Source organism: Callithrix jacchus, chromosome 5 (assembly GCF_049354715.1).
Source record: "Callithrix jacchus isolate 240 chromosome 5, calJac240_pri, whole genome shotgun sequence".
Classification (NCBI taxonomy): Eukaryota; Metazoa; Chordata; class Mammalia; order Primates; family Cebidae; genus Callithrix; species Callithrix jacchus.
The window spans coordinates 150,424,549-150,445,318 of NC_133506.1; the positions used below are offsets into that span (position 1 = coordinate 150,424,549).

Sequence of the window (20,770 nt, forward strand, 5' to 3'; positions counted from 1 at the left end):
TTTTTTTTTTTTTTGCATTTTACTAGACACATTATGAAGCAAGCAGGCCAAACGTGTTTAGGCACAAAGGTACTACTTACAGAAAAGTTGCAAATGTTCTATGTTTCTTCCTCTTGTGGCACTGTGCGTGATCCATCTTTGATTTTGCACATATTACTTCTTAAGAACACTATGTGGGAGTCCCCATGGGTTAATCCCATCATTCCCATGATAAAGGAAAAGTTGTGAGTTTCAAGGGTTCATCAGACCTGTTGAAGAAGTTCTTCCTTATAACCGTGATCTCAAAGTTCTAGTCACTAAGCAATCCTCAAAGAAACCTGATTTAGTGTAGGCGTTGATTTGAACTACTAGAAGCATGTCAATTTAAAAATAGTATTAAAAGGGGCCGGGTGCGGTGGCTCAGGCCTGTAATCCCAGCACTTTGGGAGGCTGAGGCCGGTGGATCACGAGGTCAAGAGATCAAGACCATCCTGGTCAACATGGTGAAACCCCGTCTCTAGTAAAAAAAAATACAAAAAATTAGCTGGGCATGGTGGCGCGTGCCTGTAATCCCAGCTACTCAGGAGGCTGAGGCAGGAGAATTGCCTGAACCCAGGAGGCGGAGGTTGTGGTGAGCCGAGATCGCGCCATTGCACTCCTGCCTGGGTAACAAGAGCGAAACTCCATCTCAAAAAAAAAAAAAAAATAGTATTAAAAGGAAAAACTGCCCAAAGCCTCTCACTTATTCAGAGTAATGAGGGTACTTACCATGTGTCAGGCATCGGGATGTTGCAGGAACAAGACAGATCTAGTCTGCCTCTACCCTTGGGGAGCTTGCAGTCTGAAAGGCAGTAACGACTATGGAACAAGTTGTCCCCGTGCTAAATGCTGTGAAGAAATGTTCAGGATGCTGTGAGAGCGTGTTGCAGGAAAGTAGATGGCTTTTGCTTAGACTGAGGAAGTGGATCTCAACAGGGAGCCATCTTGCACCCCAGGGAACATTTGCTGCTGCTTGGATACTTAGGGGCTGGTTTCGCAGAGGGTGCTGCTGACATCTAGAGTCAGGGATGCCACTGAACATCCTTCAAAGGCACAGGACAGTTCCACCCCACCATTGAACAATTAATTATCGGATCCAAAATGCTGATAGTGCCAAGGTTGAGAAACTGTGGGGCAAGGGGCAAGGAAGGCTTCCTAGAGGATGTGATGTTAGAACTCAGACCTGAAGGGGAAGCAGAAATCAGGTAAGTTGGGGTCAGAGCTTGGTGGTGAAGGAGCCAAGTGGAGAAAAGAGGACTGAGGACTGAAGGGCTGGCAGGATCAGTAGGGGCCAGGTTGGGCAGGGCCTTGCAGATTGGGGACAGATTTTGGGGTCATCCTTAGAGCAGAGGGAAGTGTTTGAAGGGCTATAATGGGCAGTACGTGATGTGACTGCCGTTTCCTGAAGCACACTCTGGCTGTCCAGTGGAGCAGGAATTGGAGGGGCCATCGTGGACATGGGGAACTGTGAGGAGGCTGCTGGAGACAGGTCAGTGAGAGGTGATTAAGAGTCTCTCAGGCTCTGGGACTGATTGGGTTCAGCGTGCTGAGAGAAAGGTGGGGGCAAGGATGGGTCATCTATTTCTGTCACCTCCACTATGAGTAGTAGTGCTGTTTACTAACTTGGGCACTGAAGGAGGAGGACCAGGTTTTAGAAAATGCTTTTATGTGGTTCAGTGTACATAACATACAATTGATTAAGTGTAATGAATTTCGAGTGTAAAGTTCTATGGCATTAAGTACCTACACAATTTTTCAAAATGTATTTTGACTTTTAGGGGGAGGCAAGGCTGATAAGTTCAGTTTTGGACAAGTTGCATTTCAGATGCATGTAGGATGGCCAGCTACCATGTTCGGTGAACAGTTAGATATTTGGGTCTGTAGAAGACAGATATAGTTGGGAGGTATTTTGTCATATTAGGTGGCAATTTGAGTAGGTTTTTTTTTTTTTTTTAAAGAGTTGGGGGTCTGGTTGGGCACAGTGGCTCACACCTGTAACCCCAGTAATTTGGGAGGCCGAGGCAGGCAGATCATTTGAGGTCAGAAGTTCAAGACCAGCCTGGCCAACATGGTGAAACCTCATCTCTACTAAAAGTACAAAAAAATTAGCTGGCCGTGATGGCATGTGTTTGTAGTCCCAGCTATTCAGGAGGCTGAGGCAGGAGAATCGTTTGAACCCAGGAGGCTGAGGTTACAGTGAGTGAAGATTGCACCACTGCACTCCAGCCTGGGTGACACTCTGTCTAAAAGAAAAAAAAAAGTTGTCAGGTCTGGCTATGTTGCCCAGGCTGGACTTGAAGTCCTGGCCTCAAGTGATCTGTCTATCTCATCTTCCCAAGCAGCTGGGATTACAGGCATGTTCCACTGCACTTGGTTGTTTTTTTTTTTTTTTTAAGAAAGAGAGGCTTGATTGACAGAATAAATACATTTAAGCATTTGCGCACACTCTCTTTCTCTTTATAGAGTATATAAATGCTTAAATGTATTTATTCTGTCAATCAAGGCTCTCTTCCTTAAAGCAAAACAAAAAAACAGCCAAGTACAGTGGAACACACACACACACACACATATATATATATATATAGGGAGAGAGAGAGAATATATATATATATATATGTAGAGAGAGAGAGAGAGAGAGAGAATATATATATATATATGTAGAGAGAGAGAGAGAGAGAGAGAATATATATATAGTGTAGTAGAAGTTGGGAGATTATATACATATGTATATATGTGTATGTATATGTACATATATGTGTATACATGCATATGTATGTGTATATGTATACACATGTATGTGTAGTTATGCATACATACATATATGTATATGCATGTATACACATAGGTGTATGTATATATGATATATATAATACATATATATGATATATATACATATATTACATATTAATATATACATATATATAATCTCCCAACTTCTGTATGTGTGTATATATGTGTATGTGTACACACACACACACACACACACACACCCCGAAGATTTAGTAGAAGTTGGAGAAGAAAGCAGTCTTTATCTACCTGTCTGCATGTTGTAAAGCTGCGGGTTTAGACAAAACAAAAACAGTATAAGTATCATCAAACAAGAGTTGAACGTAAGTATAGCAGTGCCATTTTTTTCTAGGGATATATCTTATTTTCACTCCTGAAAGAATATTTTATGTAACCAAAAAGATGGTATATTTTAGTTTACATCATTGCTTCCCGTAAGAAACTCAAGTCTCTTGACACATCACAATGAATTTATCTTCTCCCGATCCTTGAGTGGGGATATGGAGGAGCTTGTTTTTCGCTCATGAGCTGAATGAAGTAAAGGAAATTAAATGGCCACAGCCTGTTGTGAAAATAGCCCCGTTCAGTTCCCTTGAGTTGCTGTCTAGTTACTTATCCCAGTCTGTGTCAGACTTTAGCACACATGAGAATCATCTGAGTGTCTTAAGCCCTTGTTTGTTAAAATGCAGATTGCTGGAGATTCCTCCAGATTTTCTGATTCAGAAGATCTGAAATGAGACCTCTAGGTATGTTGTCTGTGCAGCCAGGTGTGAGAACCCTTCCTGGGCCACCATACGTCTGGGTATAAACTGGGACTCTTATTGAGTGATATCTGTGAACATCTGTGGAATATAAAAATGATCGATGGCTGTTTTGCCTTTAAAACAATGTAAGAAGTTGTTCTGGAGAGAGCAAAGTGTGGCATTGAGGCCTACCACTCAGGCAGGTCTTTTGTGTACTTGGGAAAGGAACTGCAAACACCAGAACTAAAACTAAGAGGCCTGTCTCAGGAGCCAGCTTCATTTGGCAAAATTTTAAATGCTGCTGGAGAGACCATAGTCCACGGAGCATGAGTATCAGAAGTTAGAGCAATGGGTTGTTAAAGCAAAGATTTCTGGGCAATATACAAGTAAGTTTCTAAAGGCTTAAGAGTGTCTCAGATTGTGTGTGCCATGAATTGAGCGGTACTGACAGGGGAACTTAATCTGTTTATCTGCCTATGCACCCACCCATCTGCATGCTAAGTGAGTATTTTTAAAAATCTACTTGTAATTAATAAGATGCCCAAAAGTTAATCATAAATTGTTTTGTTTTGTTTGTTTTTTTGAGATGGAGTCTCGTTCTGTTGCCAGGCTGGAGTGCTGTGGCATGATCTCGGCTCACTGCAACCTCCGATTCCCTGGTTTAAGTGATTTTCTTCCCTCAGCCTCACAAGTAGCTGGGATTACAGGCATGTACCACTATGCCTAGCTAATTTTGCATTTTTAGTAGAGATGGGGTTTCACCATGTTGGCCAGGATGGCCTTGATCTCCTGCTTTTGTGATCCACCCACCTCTGCCTCCCAAAGTGCTGGGAATATAGGCGTGAGCCACTGTACCCAGCCATACATTGTATTTTTATAAGTCAAGCCTGACACTTAACTGTTCAATAGTACACTTGTAATTTAAAGGAATTGTGTAAAGTGCTAATTTTTTTTTTAGTTTGAGTATTTTCTGTGTTCTTCTTCAGTGTGTTCTGTAGTAGGCTGTATGACCAGGGATTTTTCTGACCCTTCCTAAAACTTAGGATATGGAACATGCTAGTGAGGGTGGGGTTTTAAATTTCACCCCCAAAACTGTTTTGAGATGGAATTTTCTGGTTTGGATATCCTGAGTTATTGTTTTTAAACAAGATGCAAAACAAAGAAGGAAATTATCTTTTCCGTCCTAAATATATATATACTTATTTCCTCGTTTCTTTCTCTTGTTTTGTTTTTTAGTTTTTTTTTTTTTTCCTTCCCCCTCATTTACTGTCCTTCCTGTAAATATATTTACCCTCTGGCCCATGAGTATTTTGGTCTTGTCAAACTTTGTTGTGAAGTGAAGCGAAGCCAATATTCCAGTATTTCCCATGACTTCTGTGATACAACAGGAGGAGTTTCAGATGGAGCCAGATCGGATCTCAGTTGGTAGTGAGCTCAAAGGAGGAATGTGCTGTCTGTGCGCTCGCTGCTGCCTCACTGTGGTGGGAGGCTTGGCCTCCTTCCTCACTACTTCTCTCGACTGGGTGAATTGTCCTGCCTTTTTCCCCAGCACGGCAGATCTCTTTTCCTAAGAGTTTATTGTTTGGCTCTTGAGCAAAAGGCTTAATGATAGCTTTTACTATAGGCCAGGTACTCTTTTGAATGTGAACATACATGAACTCAGTTCTTGTTGCATTTCTTCCCTCTACGGGGAGGGAAACAGAGGCTCAGAGAGGTTGCTTAATTCCTAAGTGGCAGAGCCCGGATTTGAACCTGGAAGTTTGAGTGTAGGCTCTGTGCTTTGACCTTGTGCTGTAGGATTTCTCATAGGCAGGGCCTGGCCCCGGTCTTATCTACTGCCACATCTTTCTGTTGTACCATGCAGGTTTAAGGAGAGAGTTCCTTGAAAGGATTCCTTAAGCAACTGCCTTCTCTTCTGTTTCCTCTCCCCATCTGGCCATTCCTTTGGTCTCTTTGCAGTTCCGTCCTCAAATGTTGGGGTTCCCCTGTGCTGTCCTTGGCCTCACATGCCTTGGCTTCCTTTCCCGTATGCTGTGGGGACTGCAGTGCTACAGCTGCTATCATACACACAGCTCTGTGCTGGGCTCACACCTGCACCAGGCTGCCCTGTGTATCTGCACTCGTGTATCATCAGGATGCTGGGGACCAAGTTGCCTTGCGTCATACATGCTACCCTCCTTTATACTCAGAAGCCCCAGGCCTTGTGTCAGAGCCTGCAGCTTCTGCTTCTTTAGTGACTCCACCCCTCCCCTGCTCACTGCCACCTTAATTTAGGCCCTTAGTGCTCCTTGCTTGACTCCAGTGGCCTTCCCACTGGCATGTTTGTGTCCTTTCTTATCCTCCCACAGCCATTCCACACACTGCCTCTAGAAAGCTGTCTTGGGCACACATCTCAACACAGCATTCCCTCCTTAAAACCTCAGACAGCTGTTCCTGGCTCAGGAAAAGCCTGACTCCCCAGTACCGCCCCCTCTCATGATATGGCCCTTAGCACCTTCAGCCTCATTTCTTTTTTTTTTTTGAGACGGAGTTTCACTCTTGTTACCCAGGCTGGAGTGCAATGGCGCGATCTTGGCTCACCGCAACCTCCGCTTCCTGGGTTCAAGCAATTCTGCTGCCTTAGCCTCCCGAGTAGCTGGTACTATAGGTGCATGCCACCATGCCCAGCTAATTTTTGTATTTTTAGTAGAGACGGGGTTTCACCTTGTTGACCAGGATGGTCTCGATCTCTTGACCTTGTGATCCACCCACCTCGACCTCCCAAAGTGCTGGCATTATAGGTGTGAGCCACTGCGCCTGGCCCTTCAGCCTCATTTCTAGACCCAGCCATCCTCCCCACAGGGTTCTCTGCCCGGGTCACCCCTGCCTTACAGGGACCCTACCCAGCTAGGTCACCCCCTCCTTACAGGGGTCCCTGCCCAGTCAGGTCACTCCCTCCCCTCCAGGGACCCTGCCTTGGTCACTCCCTCTTTTGAGGTACTTCTACCACCATAAGTCTTGGCCCTGCCATTGGCTTGCCTTGTGTAAAACCTGAGAGGGAGAGAATAACACCTGACTCCCCTTAAAAAAAGTGTGGAGTGACACGGCCTTCCATCCCATGGTTGGAGGTGGTGTTCCATTGTAGATGGAGCTGCTACCCAGCTTGTCTGCTACTGTGGGAACATGGGACAGTGGATGTCCCAGTAGGATGGGGAAAGGCAGACTGTACCTCTGTCGCTGGGCTACAGCAGTGTTTGTTTCTGTCCCTCTCTGTCATGGATTATCTTAAAAGTGGGTACTTGGAAACAAATAAACTGGCCATGAGCCATGCATTCTGGAGCTTAAGGCCCCCTGGAGGACCTGGAATTAATCCTGGAAAGCTCCATGGAGAGGCAGCTGCTGGAGGCTGGAGCCGGCTGGGTGACATGCTTTGTAAGTAGGTCACAGGAAAGAAAGTGAAGCCCCTAAGGCTTCCTCCCACAGTGTGTTAGAAAAGAAGCGGCAGCCTGCATAGCCTGGAAGGAGCGCCCGAGCCATGTGTGCTTCCAAGACGGCTCTCTGTGAGCTTTGGCCTGGGTGGCAAAGCCACAGGTACCGGGTTTTATGTCTTCCCTCGTGGCTTTTGTGCAGAGCAGGCAGCCACTTCGACACTGCCCAGACTGTCAGTCATTATCATCGTGGTTACCAGCATGGCCACAGCTGCTGGCTGAGCTTTTTTGTATATTTTGAGCTGATGCCAGAGGGTTTGGGCATTATCTCGTTGGTTCCTGACGGTGCCCTCTGAGGGGAAGTTATTTGGCAGCTTTGTAGTTTTCTTGTTTTTAGTATTTCATTTGGTTTCTATGATAGACGTTCTTGGGAAAGTTTGGGAAAACAAATTAAGAGAATTGGATTAGGAGGTAGAAGGCACAATCATCTTTCCTGCATGGAATGGGGTCCCTTGCGCTCTCTCAGGAACAAGGAAAGATAGTTGATTAGTGCTGCTTAAATGCGTTGCAATTAATTACTCGCCAGTTTTCTTGCACTCTGGGGCTTATGCTGGCCTATAAATCTTAGTCCCAGGCTAGTTGTAAAATCTTGATTTATCTCTCCATCTAGGTATGCTAACACATTTGTTGCCATGAATTATTTAAAGTTATCATGAAAAAGGTCCGATTTCTATTGCCTGCCCTGATTTACACTTTAAATATAGTTCCCTGTTGCAATTTACCAGAATTCATGTTGAAAATAGAAAAGGGGAAATTACTTTTAAACAGCATTTGGCATATATAAAAGCATGATTTACCTTGGAATATTTCTCCAATTGCACATTAAAGCACTAAGGCCAAATTTTCAACAGTATTTTCCCTACTGAATCTGGAAATTAATATGAAAACAAGCAGCAAACATTGAGCCCCAGGTAGCCACTCCTGTGTACCCCTTTGGTTGGGGGCAGGATGGAGAGATCTTTCCTTCACTCCTCCTTTTCTTTGCCCACCCAGACTTGACTTGCAGAGTGCACTCTTGTTAGCATTGTTGAAGGTGACAGGCAATTTCTTGCCTCCCTTGCTAATTTTTCTCACTTTGCTCATCTCTTTACACCATTTCTCTTTCACTTCCATGAAACCAGGATTTTTATTGGTAAGAACTCTATAAATGGTTAGGTACTTTAAGATTGGATTTGTTAGTGGTATAGCATATTCTGTGCCTTCACAATACATTTGATTTCTTTTTTATTTTTATTTGTTTGTTTTTTTAACAGGCTGGAATGCAGTGGCATGATCATAGCTTACTGCTGCCTTGAACTTTTGGATATAAGGAATCCTCCCACTTCAGTCTCCCAATTGGCTGGGACTACAGGCGCGTACTAGGGAGCCTGGTTAAGTTTCAATCTTTTTCTTTTTTTCTTTTTTTTGTTTTTGGAGAGATGGGGTCCCACCGTCTTGTCCAGGATGGTCTTGTACTTTTGACCTCAAGTGATCCTCCTGCTTCAGCCTCCCAAAGTGCTGGAATTACAGGCATGTGCCACCACACCTGGCCACATTTGGTTCCTTGATGATTTCTTTTGATTTATTTAGATTATAGAAATGTAAAGATAAAACCAATTGGTGGTTGGGCGTGGTGGTTCACACCTGTAATCCCAGCACTCTGGGAAGATGAGGCTGGCAACTCACCTGAGGTCAGGAGTTTGAGACCAGCCTGGCCAGTATGGCAAAACTTCGTCTCTACTAAAAATACAAAAATTAGCTGGGCATGGTGGCACGTACCTGTAATCCCAGCTACTTGGTAGGCTAAGGTAGGAGAATAGCTTGAATCTGGGAGGTAGAGGTTGCAGTGAGCCGAGATAGTGCCACTGCACTCCAGGCTGGGCAACAGAATGAGACCTGTCTCAAAAAAAAAAAAAAAAAAAGCTGGCGTTTTTTTTCTAAGGATTATTTTGCTTTATGATTTGCTCCTACAACTGAAAGTAACTCTGATGCATTTCTTATGTCATTGCTTTAAATATTATAATTTGTGTCTATCATGGGAAAAAGGAATTTTAAATCTCACAGCAGAGTGATGAGAAATGACAGGCTTTTTTTGGTTTCAGTTTTTTTTTTAAAGGGATATTTTAACTCTAGGTCTATATTTTTGGACGGAACTAGAATCTAGTTTAACTTAGCTCAGTTAAGCTTTGTCTGGCTAAAGGGATGGTGTGTTGATTATGACAAGTAGAATTTGTGGAATTCATTTGATTTATTGGCAGTATCCTCTCTCTGTGTAATTCCTACTTTAAGCAGTTACATCGTCAAATAATATTAAATGCTTACTTACAAAAGATGGTACGTTAGTAATTTTCAGAACCAGTACCAAATAGATACTTTCACTATATTCTACATTCTAAGGGTTAGGGGCTTTTGTATTCACTGGACTTTGTTGTCATATAGCTGGCTGGCGTTGCACAAAAGTGAGGTAAAAACAAACATTGTTATTAGATGATGCTACTGGACTATTACATTTAAAAAGTTATTTTAATTGATACAAGAGGAAATTCTAACCCCAGAGATATTTGACTGTCCTTGTTTGGAATTAGGAATTGATTGGGGAGGGGGAGATGGATTTTTTTCTTTTTTTTGAGACAGGGTCTCACTTTCATCCAGGCTGGAGTGTGGTGGTGTGATCATAGCTCACTGCAGTTTTGGACTCCTGGGCTCAAAACATCTTCACACCTTGTCTTTGAGTAGCTGGGATGATAGGCATGCTGTAGCATGCCTGGCTAATTTTTTTTTTTTTTTTTTTTTTTTTTTTAAGATGCAGTCTTGCTCTGTTGCCCAGGCTGGAGTGCAGTGACATGATCTTGGCTCACTGCAACCTCCACTGCTGGGTGCAAGTGATTCTCCTGCCTCAGCCTCCTGAGTAACTGGGACTATAGGCATCTACCACCATGCCTGGCTAATTGTTGTATTTTTAGTAGAGACAGGGTTTCACTATGTTGGCCAGCCTGGTCTTGAACTCCTGACCTTGTGATCTGTCCGCCTCGGCCTCCCAAAGTGATGGGATTACAGGCATGAGCCACCGTGCCCGGCTACATGCCTGGCTAATATTTTTATTTTTTGTAGAGACAGGGTCTCCCTATGTTGTCCTCCTGCCATGGCCTCTCAGAGTTCTGGGATTACACAGATGTGACCCACCACGCTCAGCGGGGAGATGGATTTTTGAACCAAAGTCATGAATTAGTTTCAACAGTTTTTATATCTTGCAAGTTCTCAGAATATTCTATTTTCTGGAATTCTGTGGTGCTAAGATGTGTTAACATGTTGCAACCTCCTGTATGATACTCCTTAAGTTCTCTTTTTGATTTATTCTTCAGGGTTTTCAATGTGCATATTAGCTTAGAGTTAAATAAAACAAAACCAAAAAATTAAGTACCCAGAAGCAGAATTTAAATAGCTTTTGGAGTTAAATCTCTCCTTTCTTCTTAGAACTTGAATGAATGATTTGGGCTTTGTTTTTCTTGTGTATTTGTGTGTGAGTAGAATAACTCCCTTATTCTACTGGGTTGGCGCTGCCTCCTATAGGGAGCAGGGAGCCTTTATCTGATGTGACCCTAGGGTCCCCCACAGTGAGGACTTTCACTCGTTGATTTACTCAGTAAATATTTATTGAGTTTCTTCTTTGTGTTAGCTGTGCTTTTGGTGTGGAGGCAAACAGTAGATAAGACTGTATTCCTGGCTGAGTGTGGTTGCTCACGCCTGTAATCCCAGCACTGTGAGGTGGACGGATCGCTTGAGCCCAGGAATTTGAGGCCAGCCAGAGTAACATGGTGAAACCTTGTCTACACACACACACGCACACACACATGCACACGCACACGCACGCGCGCACACGCACACACACACACAAATTAGCTGGGCATGGTGGTGCACATCTGTAGTCCTAGCTACTCAGGAGGCTGAGGTGGGAGGATCATTTGAGCCCAGGAGATGATTGCATTGAGGTGAGATGGCGCCATTGCAGTCTAGCCTGGGCAACAGAGTGAGATACTATCTAAAAAAAAAAAAAACAAAACAACCCCGACTCCCCAAACCGGTATAACTGTATTCCTGCCCTCGTGTAGCTTACAGTCAACTGATATGTAAGAAAAGTAATAAATATATATGTCAGTCGATGATAAGTGCTCTGGAGAAGAGTAAAGCAGAGTGAAGTGGATAAGGAGGGTGTGGAATTGGGGATTTATTATTTTATGTGAGGTGGTCTCAGGGAGACCTTTATAATGTCTACTGTTAGCTAAATTCTTCACATAGAGGTTCATATGGCTTACATTTCAGTTTCACCCTGCCTTTCGAAATGCCATTCTGGAAATGGAAATGATGAAACCATGTATGTTAGTCATTTGCTTCTTAGTGTGAAGATGTTTTGGATTCTTTCTTTTAAGCAAATGTTAACGGAGAATTTGAGGCAATGGATGTCGGGGGGTGGGGATGGGGAGGGATTAAGGGGTCCAAATGGGTAAAATCTTCTCCTGCTTCTGAGTAGAGTCTCCTCTGCCACACATGGAGCCCCTCTGCTGACACTCCTTATACTACATAATTGTTCCATGGTGTCACCTCTCCCACCCTTTTAGTACATCACTGCCCTATGGCATTGCCTTTTGGAGAAAGCGAACTCTGCAATGCTTTCCTCTTAGCTGCTCAGGAGAAATGCACTGTAAAATGAAGGTACTATTTTTTGTTCTGTTAAGCTTCCTGTTTGACTTGTCATTTTGCCTTCTATTTTCAGAGTGTTACTGTCATGTTGTTATTATTTTTAATGCAGAGCCCAAATGTGGCTCTAGGGATATCTTTGTCTATCATGGCTCTGACTCAAAACATTTATTCACTCAAAATGGAGAATGACTTTCATTCCCCTCACTCTCCCGGCCCCATTGCCTTAGTAGGGTTCTGTGCTAGCTGGTAGCGGTATCTGTATCACACTTCTAACCTTGCAGCCCTTAGGAAAACACTTGCTCCAAATTTAGCTATGCTGCCTGCCAGGCTCTGGCAGTGATTTTGAGGGTGAGAATTTGTACTTCTTCCTCCTGGATTCTCAGGAATTCCCTTTTGCTTAAGAAGGTACCAGACTTAAGGTTTTTAAGGTTTCTAAGAACAAGTATTTCACACACATCTATTTTATAGCTTATGTCTATAGACACAAACGGCGTACGCAGATTTTAATTCGTCTGATGTACTATTTCTTTTGCTTGGTAGCCTAAGTGTGTTGGCTTCGTGTCGATGAATAATTTTAGGTCTGAGATGAAGAAAGCCAGTAATACTAGTTTGCAGCAATGCAGCTGCTTAAAAATGAGCAAAATATGTCTTGTTAAGGTATCTTTTTTTTATTATAAGCAAAACTGTTGGATGTGAGAATGAACCTGAATTGCTAATTCTAATGTAAAAATGTTTCTTTTTTTTCCAGCTTTCGGTTTGGCTTCTGAAGATACAAAGAAAGAGGTCAGGCAGTCTCAGGTACTAATCCCAGTGATCAAATCTTTTCCTCCCCCTCAAAGATTCTTTTATATTTTCCTCAGTGGGAACTGCAATCATTTCATTCTTCAATTGTTATCATTTTTATCATTATATGAAGTAATATAATGTTGGTCAACACAGATTTTGAATCCCTAACACAACCTATGGATAGACTTGCTTTTTAAAAATCCTTTAACAGTTAAGTCTGACCCACTTGGTTTTAAAGTTATTTTGAGAAAAAAGATGTTTTGACATATAATTGGACGTTTTTGTAGTCTTGCTGGGATACCATAGTTACTGCCAGTCTTACCATATATCTTTTTTTTCTTTTCACATGGAGTTTCACTCTGTCACCCAGGCTGGAGTGCAGTGGCACGATTTTGGATCACTGCAACCTCCGCTTCCTAGGTTCAAGTGATTCTCTTGCCTCAGCCTCCCAACTAGCTGGTAATACAGGCGTGTGCCACCAAGCCTTGCTAATTTTTGCATTATTAATAGAGATGGGGTTTCATCATGTTGCCCAGGCCAGTCTTGTACTCCTGACCTCGAGTGATCCCTCCGCCTCGGCCTCCCAAAGTGCTGGGGTTACAGGCATGAGGCACCATGCCCAGCCCAGTTTTACCAAATATCTTAACGTTGGGTTTAATTTTTCCAGTCTGTGAAAGGATTTTACTGTATCACAGGTGTTACAGAAATCTGATTAGTCTCACCATGAAGGTGACAATATGTGAGAGGGCATGCTGGGGGCTGGGAAGGAGACCCCAAAGGTGACTGTGCTGCCAGGCGATCAGTAACAGAAACCCAGGCCTGGGAACTCTCAGAGAGTGGACAGTACTTATCTGAATCTCAGAGCTGCTGCTTCTTAATCATTGGTTGCAGTCAGGGAAGTGCTCTAAATGGTTCCTAGTTGGGCTTTGTACTAGATCAGTTTAGCATGTAAAAAAGACAAACAATAGTTTAAAATATCAGTTGTTTTTATCATATTCGTTAAAGCTCAGTTGATTCTCTTTTTTACCCCACAAATGGTGTAAGAGCATTTAATAGAATCCTTCTTTTATCAACAGAATATTATCTGTTTTAACTGTATTATGAGATTCTTACACAGGGCAAATGATAATACTAATTTCTTATGATTTTAAGACCTTTTTGATTAATAAAGCATTTCACATATTTCATTTCATTTAATCTTCTCAATGATCCTGTTATTTGCTAAAGCAGTTATTCTCATTTACAACAGAGAAAATTTAACCTCAGAGAAGTTATGTGATTGATTTTTTTTTTTCTTTTCAACTTGTATTTTAGTTCAAGGGGTACATGTGCAGGTTTGTTACATGGGTAAATTGCATGTCACAGGGGTTTGATGGAGAGATTATTTTGTCACTCAGGTAAGAAGCATAGGTGGTTTTTTGATTCTAACTCTCCTCCCACCCCCTACTCTCAAATAGACCTCAGTGTCTGTTGTTCCCTTATTTGTGTCTATGTGTACACTATGTTTAGCTCCTATTTGTAAGTGAGAATTTCTGGTTTTTTATTTTCTGCTTCTGCATTAATTGAGTTAGGATAATGGCCTCCAGCTCTATCTGTGTTACTGCAAAAGCCATGTGCTCATTCTTTTTTATGGCTGTGTAGTATTCCATGGTGTATATATACTACATTTTCTTTATACAGTCCACTGCTGATGGACACCCAGGTTGATTGCGTGTCTTTGCTATTGTGTATAGTGCTGTGATGAACATATGTGCATGTGTCTTTATGGCAGAACAATTTGCATTCCTTTGGGCATCAACCCAGTAATGAAATTGCTGAGTTGAATGGTAGTTCTATTTCAAGTTCTTTGAAAAATCTCTTTCCACAGTGGCTGAACTAATTTACATTTCCACCAGCAGTGTGTGTTATCTTTTTTCTGCAACCTTGCCAGTATCTGTTATTTTTTGATTTTTTAGTATTAATAGCCATTCTGACTAGTGTGAGATGGTATTTCATTGTGCTTTTGATTTACGTTTCCCTAATGATTAGTGATGTTGAACGTTTTTTCATATGCTTGTTGGCATCATGTATGTCTTCTTTTGAGAAGTGTCTGTTCATGTCCTTTGCCCATTTTTAAATGGTTTTTGTTTTGTTTTGTTTTTTCACTTGTTGATTAGCTTACATTCCTTACAGATTCTGGATGTAGGCCTTTGTCAGATAAATAGTTTGCAAATACTTTCTCCCATTCTGTAGGTTGTCTGTTTACTCTGTTGATAATCCATTTTGCTGTGGAGAAGCTCTTTCATTTAATTAGGCCCCACTGGTCAAATTTTGTTTTGTTTCAATTGCTTTTGGAATCTTCCTCATGAAGTCTTTGCACAGGCTGATGTCCAGAATGATATTTCTTATGTTTTCTTGTAGGTTTTTTTTTATAGTTTTAGGTTTTACATTTAAGTCTTTAATTCATCTTGAGTTGAACTTTGTGTGTGGTATAAGGAAGGGGACCGGTGTCAATCTTCTGTATATGGCTAGCCAGTTATCCCAGTGCCATTTCTTGAATAGTGAGTCTTTTCCCCACTTCTTGTTTCTGTTGAAGATCAGATGCTTGTTAGGTGTGTGGCTTTATTTCTGGGTTCTCTAGCCTGTTCCATTGCTCTGTGTGTCTGTTTCTGTAGCAGTCCCATGCTGTTTGGTTACTGTAGTTGAAGTGTAGTTTGAAGTCAGGTAATATGCCTCCAGCTTTGTTTTTTTGGCTTAGGATTGCTTTGGCTACTTGGGCTCTTTTTGGTTCCAAATGAATTGTAGAATTTTTTTTTTCTAATTCTGTGAAAAATGTCGTTGGTAGTTTGATAGGAAATAGCATTGAATCTGTAAATTGCTTTGGGCAATATGGCATTTGAACAATATTCATTCTTCCTATCCGTGAACAAGGAATGTTTTTTTCATTTGTTTTGTTGTCTCTGATTTTTTTCAGCAGTGCTTTGTAATTCTCGTAGAGATCTTTTACTTCCCTGGTTAGCTGCATTCCTAGGTGTTTTATTCTTTTTGTGGCTTTTTTTTTTTCTTTGAGATGGAGTCTTAACGCTGTTACTGAGGCTAGCGTGCAGTGGCATGATCTCAGCTCATTATAACCTTCGCCTCCTCAGTTCAAGCAATTCTCCTGCCTCAGCCTCCCGAATAGCTGGGATTACAGGCACCTGCCACCATGTCCGGCTAATTTTTGTATTTTTAGTAGAAACAGGATTTCACTATGTTGCCCAGGCTGGTCTTGAACTGCTGACCTCAAGTGATTCACCCGCCTTGGCCAACCAAAGTGATGGAATTACAGGCGTGAGCCACTGCACCTGGCCTTTTTGTGGCTATTGTGAATGGGATTGCTTTCTTGGTTTGCTGTCAGTGTGGATGTTATTTGTGTATAGAAGTGCTACTGATTTTTGTACTTTGATTTTGTATCCTGAAACTTTGCTGAAGTTTATTAGATCTTTTCTAGGTATAGTCAAAGTATCTCTCTTCCTGTTTGGATGTCTTATTTCTTTATCTTGTCTGATTGCCCTGGCTAGACTTCCAGTACCACGTTGAATAGGAGTGGTGAGAGTGGGCATCCTTGTCTTGTTCCGGTTCTCAAAGGGAAAGCTTCCACTTTTGCCCATTGTGTATAATGTTGGCTGTGAGTTTGTCATAGACGGCTTTTATTATTTTGAGGTATGTACCTTTGATGCCTAATTTGTTGAGAGTTTTTAACATGAAATGATGCTGAATTTTATTGAAAGCTTTTTTTTTTCATCTATTCACATGATCATGTGGTTTTTAAAAAAGCCCTGGACCAGATAGATTCATAGCCAAATTCTACCAGATGTGTAAAGAGCCGGTTCCAATTCTACTGAAACTCTTCCCAAAAATTGGGGAAGAGGGATTGCTCCCTAACTCATTCTGTAAGGCCAGTATTATTCTGATACCAAAACCTGGCAGAGACACAAGAAAAAAAGAAAACATCAGGCCAATATCCCTGGTGAACATAGATGCAAAATTCTTCAACAAAAATTCTAGCAAACCAAATTCAGCAGCTCCTGAAAAAGCTAATCCACCATAGTTAAGTAGGCTTTATTCTTAGGAGGCAAGGTTGGTTCAACATACACAAATCAATACATGTGACTCATGACCTAATACATGATTATTAAAAGGTAAAGTTAGAATCAACATTTTCTGAATCCTTGAATTTTTCTCACTTCACTGTTTTATATCACACAGCCCTGTGCATTATGATGTGTGTGTTTGGCAGTAATGAGGATCGTTTTTGACAAACTGCAAGTGCTGCCTAGTCCTGCGGCGGCTTGTGACTTTGAGCCCTAAATGACAGGCATAAGGTTTACGCTGGACATGAGAAGCAAAGTGCTGAAGTTCATCTCTTCCCCACCACTGGCCAGCTGTGGGACCTAGTTAACCTCGCTGGGCTCAGCCTCCTCCTCTGTAAGATGGGGTCGTAGGACCAACTTCACAGGGCTGTTTTGAAGGTTAAGCCTGCATGTTTATAGCGTAGAACAGTGCCAGGTCCTGTTTAAACGTTTACTTGACAAGACCACAACAAATGTAGTAAACAGCCTTTCAGGAGGTTTCATAACCCATCTTTTCTACCTGAACAAATCAAAGTAAAGTGGGGCTGCTTTTGTCAGTTAAATTTCTTTTATGGAGGTAGTTGACTTCATATGAAGTAGTTGTGATAATGATGGTAAAAAGGGTAGGTACCAATAATTATTGAGCATTTGCTTTGCGGAGACCTCGTGCTCAGCATTTTACTATCTTGTTCAGTCTACAGCACAATCCTGTGAATGCGTCTTGTCAGTATTATTCCTATTCCGGTTGAAACTGGCCTGAGGGAGAAGGTGGTGCGGGCAGAATTAGAGCCCAGGGCCAACTTACAACTGAGTGTAATCCTGAACACATCTGATCATGTTATTCAGAATCTATGGGGTAGTGGTAGGTAGTTGTGACTGGGTGGAAGATTCCATTTTACTTCTCTTCCCTTTGAAAGATTTCATATCAAATTCTTTGGAGGATGTCACATCTTTTAATGAAGGACTTATAAACTAAGCATTACATGTATGGATTGCAAATGTTCAAATCTACTGTGACTTAAAAAATAAAACCTGTGTCAAAGGGTGAGTTTAATATGGCTTTTCCCGGCTAGCGTAGGAGCTGTCTGTTGGGTGGAGATTAATAGCAGATCTCTTTTGTATCTGAATAGCAATTCAGTTGACTTATAAAACCTTGACAGTGAGCACATTTTGATTGATATTGATAGCGTAAGAAACATGTGGCAGCAGAAGTAATAAAACAAACCATGTGTTTCCTTCATCCTAGGAAGAGCTAAGTCTTTTCACGAGGGAAGCTGGAGACAGAATTTTAATTGTTCTGTTAATTCGTTCATTTAGTCTAATTTTCTTTCTCACAGGGGAAATTAGTCAAGACCATTTTGGTTCCATCTCAATTCACCTAATTCAACTGTTTCTTGCATATTTTATTTTTACAGTTTACAAATTGAACCCCTTGAAATGGCTAATCATTTCCCAGGTATTGTGTCAGTCCACAGAGCTGCTGTGCTTAATAGCAAATAGAAGGATATATAATTTTCGTTGCTTTTCTTTGATTTCACAAAGATAGCTATCTGATAGAAAGTCCAGTTGGTTTTGAAGCTTAATTTTCTCAGTCTAGAACCATAGCATTCTGGATATTTTTCATCTTTTAACTTGTTGATAAAGGTGACTTTTGCTTTACATATTATTTTTTTGCTTACTCTCAAAATCTGTTTACGTCTAATGAAGTGTATTTTCTAAAGCATGCCTCCCGAGGGAGGCTGAGCAGGCATTATCATGGCGGTGTGAGGAAGAGCATTGGGACTGAGTTAGGAGACCTGGGTTGTAATTCTGGTTCTGTGGCCACGATGACTTGTTGAACCTTGGGAAAATGTCTTTTCTGAGCCTCTGTTGTCGTATTTGCAAAAGGGGAGTGTTGGGTTGAATCATCTCCAATGCTGTTTTTAGATCTAACAATTCTATTTTTCCAGGAGCCTCAGCTGGCAGCCAAAGCCGTGGCATCCAGAAGGCAGCTTGGCCTGGGGTAGGCGGTAGGTTGCCAATGGAGCCAAATGGCTCCTCTGGAGCTGAGGCTGGCCTCTTCCCTGAGGGCAGGTTGTCTTCCTGGTCAAGAATGGCACTTCGAGTAAGTCTGCACATGCTGACTTACGGTGGTGACCTGGCTTTGGTTTAGTGCATTCAGAAAATGGTTGAGCTTTCCAGTCTTTTTTAGTAATTTATTCTAGATCTACGTGTTGTATTGGGATTAAGTTAGGTGTCACTTGATCCATCCTGAGAGCTAACAAATCAGCATATAACTCTAGGTTCTTCTCTACTTAGTGGCATTTCTAGTCTTGAGACAAGGATAAGTTCAGAATATTGCCACTAAAGGTAGTCGCTCCCCTGTGTTTAGCTCTCTCCTCCCCGAGTGCTATCATGGTCCCTTTGGTATTCTTAGAGGATGCATCTCTGTGGATACGTCTCTTGGTTTTTAAGCTGCTCCCAATTTTGTTGGTAAGGGCTCATGACCACATTTCTTGTTGCAGTCTGTGAAGAAAATTGAAGGATATTTCCCACCATTCAATTGTCATAATTATAGCATATGGCTGTTGAAAGCAGAAAAGGGCAATTAGGGAGAAAATGCCTTCTTAATCTGCAGAGAAGACAATGAAAATGGAAGATTTAGCTGCTGATGCTTTGCACTTTGCTAGAGAAATCTTTTGAGAGCTCCTCTCTTGATTTACAGAGTCAAGGTCAGGTATTTCTGTGGCCACATCCAGATTTCTGTGTGTGGAACTCTCCAGCTCTAAGGCGCCCCTTCTGTGCTCCTGAATTCTAGTGACCACTGTAGGCTGGCCTCCGAGGCCCTGTGCAAACCCCTAAGGCTACTTCTCAAGTAGGAGAGAACATTGTGGTAACATTCTTGATGACAGTATGTCTGCACCCAAAAGATTGATAAAGTGCAGTAATTAGCAGAACTCATCTTTATGAGGAACATCCTGTCAGAATCGAGGAAATCCTCTGATATGTCCATAATGCTTTATAGTTTACAGTGCTTTAAAAATGTAAAAATGCTTTAAACCCTGCTGAGAATATCGTGAGCCAGTTAAGCGTTCACTGCATCTTACACAGTAGGAAAGAGCTTCAGCTCAATCAATTGACTTGCCCAAGATCGTATGAGGAGGGCACAGCCCCACCTAAAAGGTCTGTCATGACACAAGTACGTCGTTGCTCTGTGGTCCCTTAGGTTTTGGTCTCATTTCTTTATGGAAGCGTCTCCAACCTCCCATTTTCAAATCTTCCTCTGGTGTGCTGATACATACCATGCACCATGCTTGTTTATTCAGTGTATTCCTGGTTTTGTTATGTACTGAGATTCATCTTTTTCTCTTTCATTTAAAATACAGGATTTGGAGAAAAGTGGTATATCAAGGAAAAATGACATAGGTAAGTAATGATTTTTTTTTAACCTAAGAGTGTGTACTCAGGTGAATTTTGTATGAATTGTATTTCGTATGAATTGTATTTCTGTCAAGTGATTTTTTAAAATTTTATTTATGGGGTAAATATTGTTGTCCAAATATGCTCTCCTGAAGATGTGGGGTGAACACTTCTCAGACGGGCATGTTGGCATGTGGTGGATTTATGTTTACTCGGTGAGATACGTTGGATTTAATTCCCTCTGGCATCATTCATTAAGCTTTGGATAAGATAAAACACCATGCCTGGTGGGCTGTCTGGGGGAATGTAGACAGGAAGGAGACATGGTCCCTGTTATTAAGGACCCACACTGTGTGGGAGAAAAGGACAAGCTGTGACCTTTGTGCATGCCGTCTGGGAGCAGGCTCCCACTACTGACCTTCAGATACCTCCATGCCTTTTAAAGTCAGCTCGCCAATCACATCTGCCAAACTTATTCCAAGCATCCTGGCCTGGAAGCTGTTATGCCTTCCTCTAACCCCCATATAACGTAAGCATCTTTAGGAATGTGACTATCAGTTAGAGTTTTTTAAAAAAAAATTTCATGGGAAGCACATGCCCAGTGTGTAAGGCATGTCCTCTGTGGGGAGGGGTGAGTCTGTCCCTGAAGGGTGTGAACTTTGTCAATGTCTTTCCTCCCACGGTAGGAGGAATGACCCAAGTCTGGAACACAATCAGCCAGGACCTGGACACCAGAAGCAGTGGGACCTCCACAGGAGGTGTGTGGTGTCAGGGGGTATGTGGTCCATTGGAAGAGTCTCCT

General features: G+C 42.0%; 1 protein-coding gene across 6 annotated transcripts in view; it reads left to right on the top strand.

Annotated features, from left to right (window-relative positions):
• The window catches only part of B3GLCT (beta 3-glucosyltransferase), a 111,314-nt gene that overhangs the window by 3,567 nt on the left and 86,977 nt on the right, over positions 1-20,770 (top strand). For 4 of the 6 annotated variants that reach the window (XM_054256741.2, XM_035302444.3, XM_078375249.1 and 1 more), the window contains exons 2-3: positions 12,441-12,490; positions 19,935-19,974. In XM_054256741.2, the coding sequence (XP_054112716.1) occupies positions 12,441-12,490; positions 19,935-19,974 (90 nt within the window). Of the gene's footprint in view, positions 1-6,787; positions 6,960-12,440; positions 12,491-19,934; positions 19,975-20,622; positions 20,727-20,770 lie in introns of those variants that run through there. The other 2 variants (XM_035302442.3, XM_078375248.1) reach the window with 2 other exon arrangements.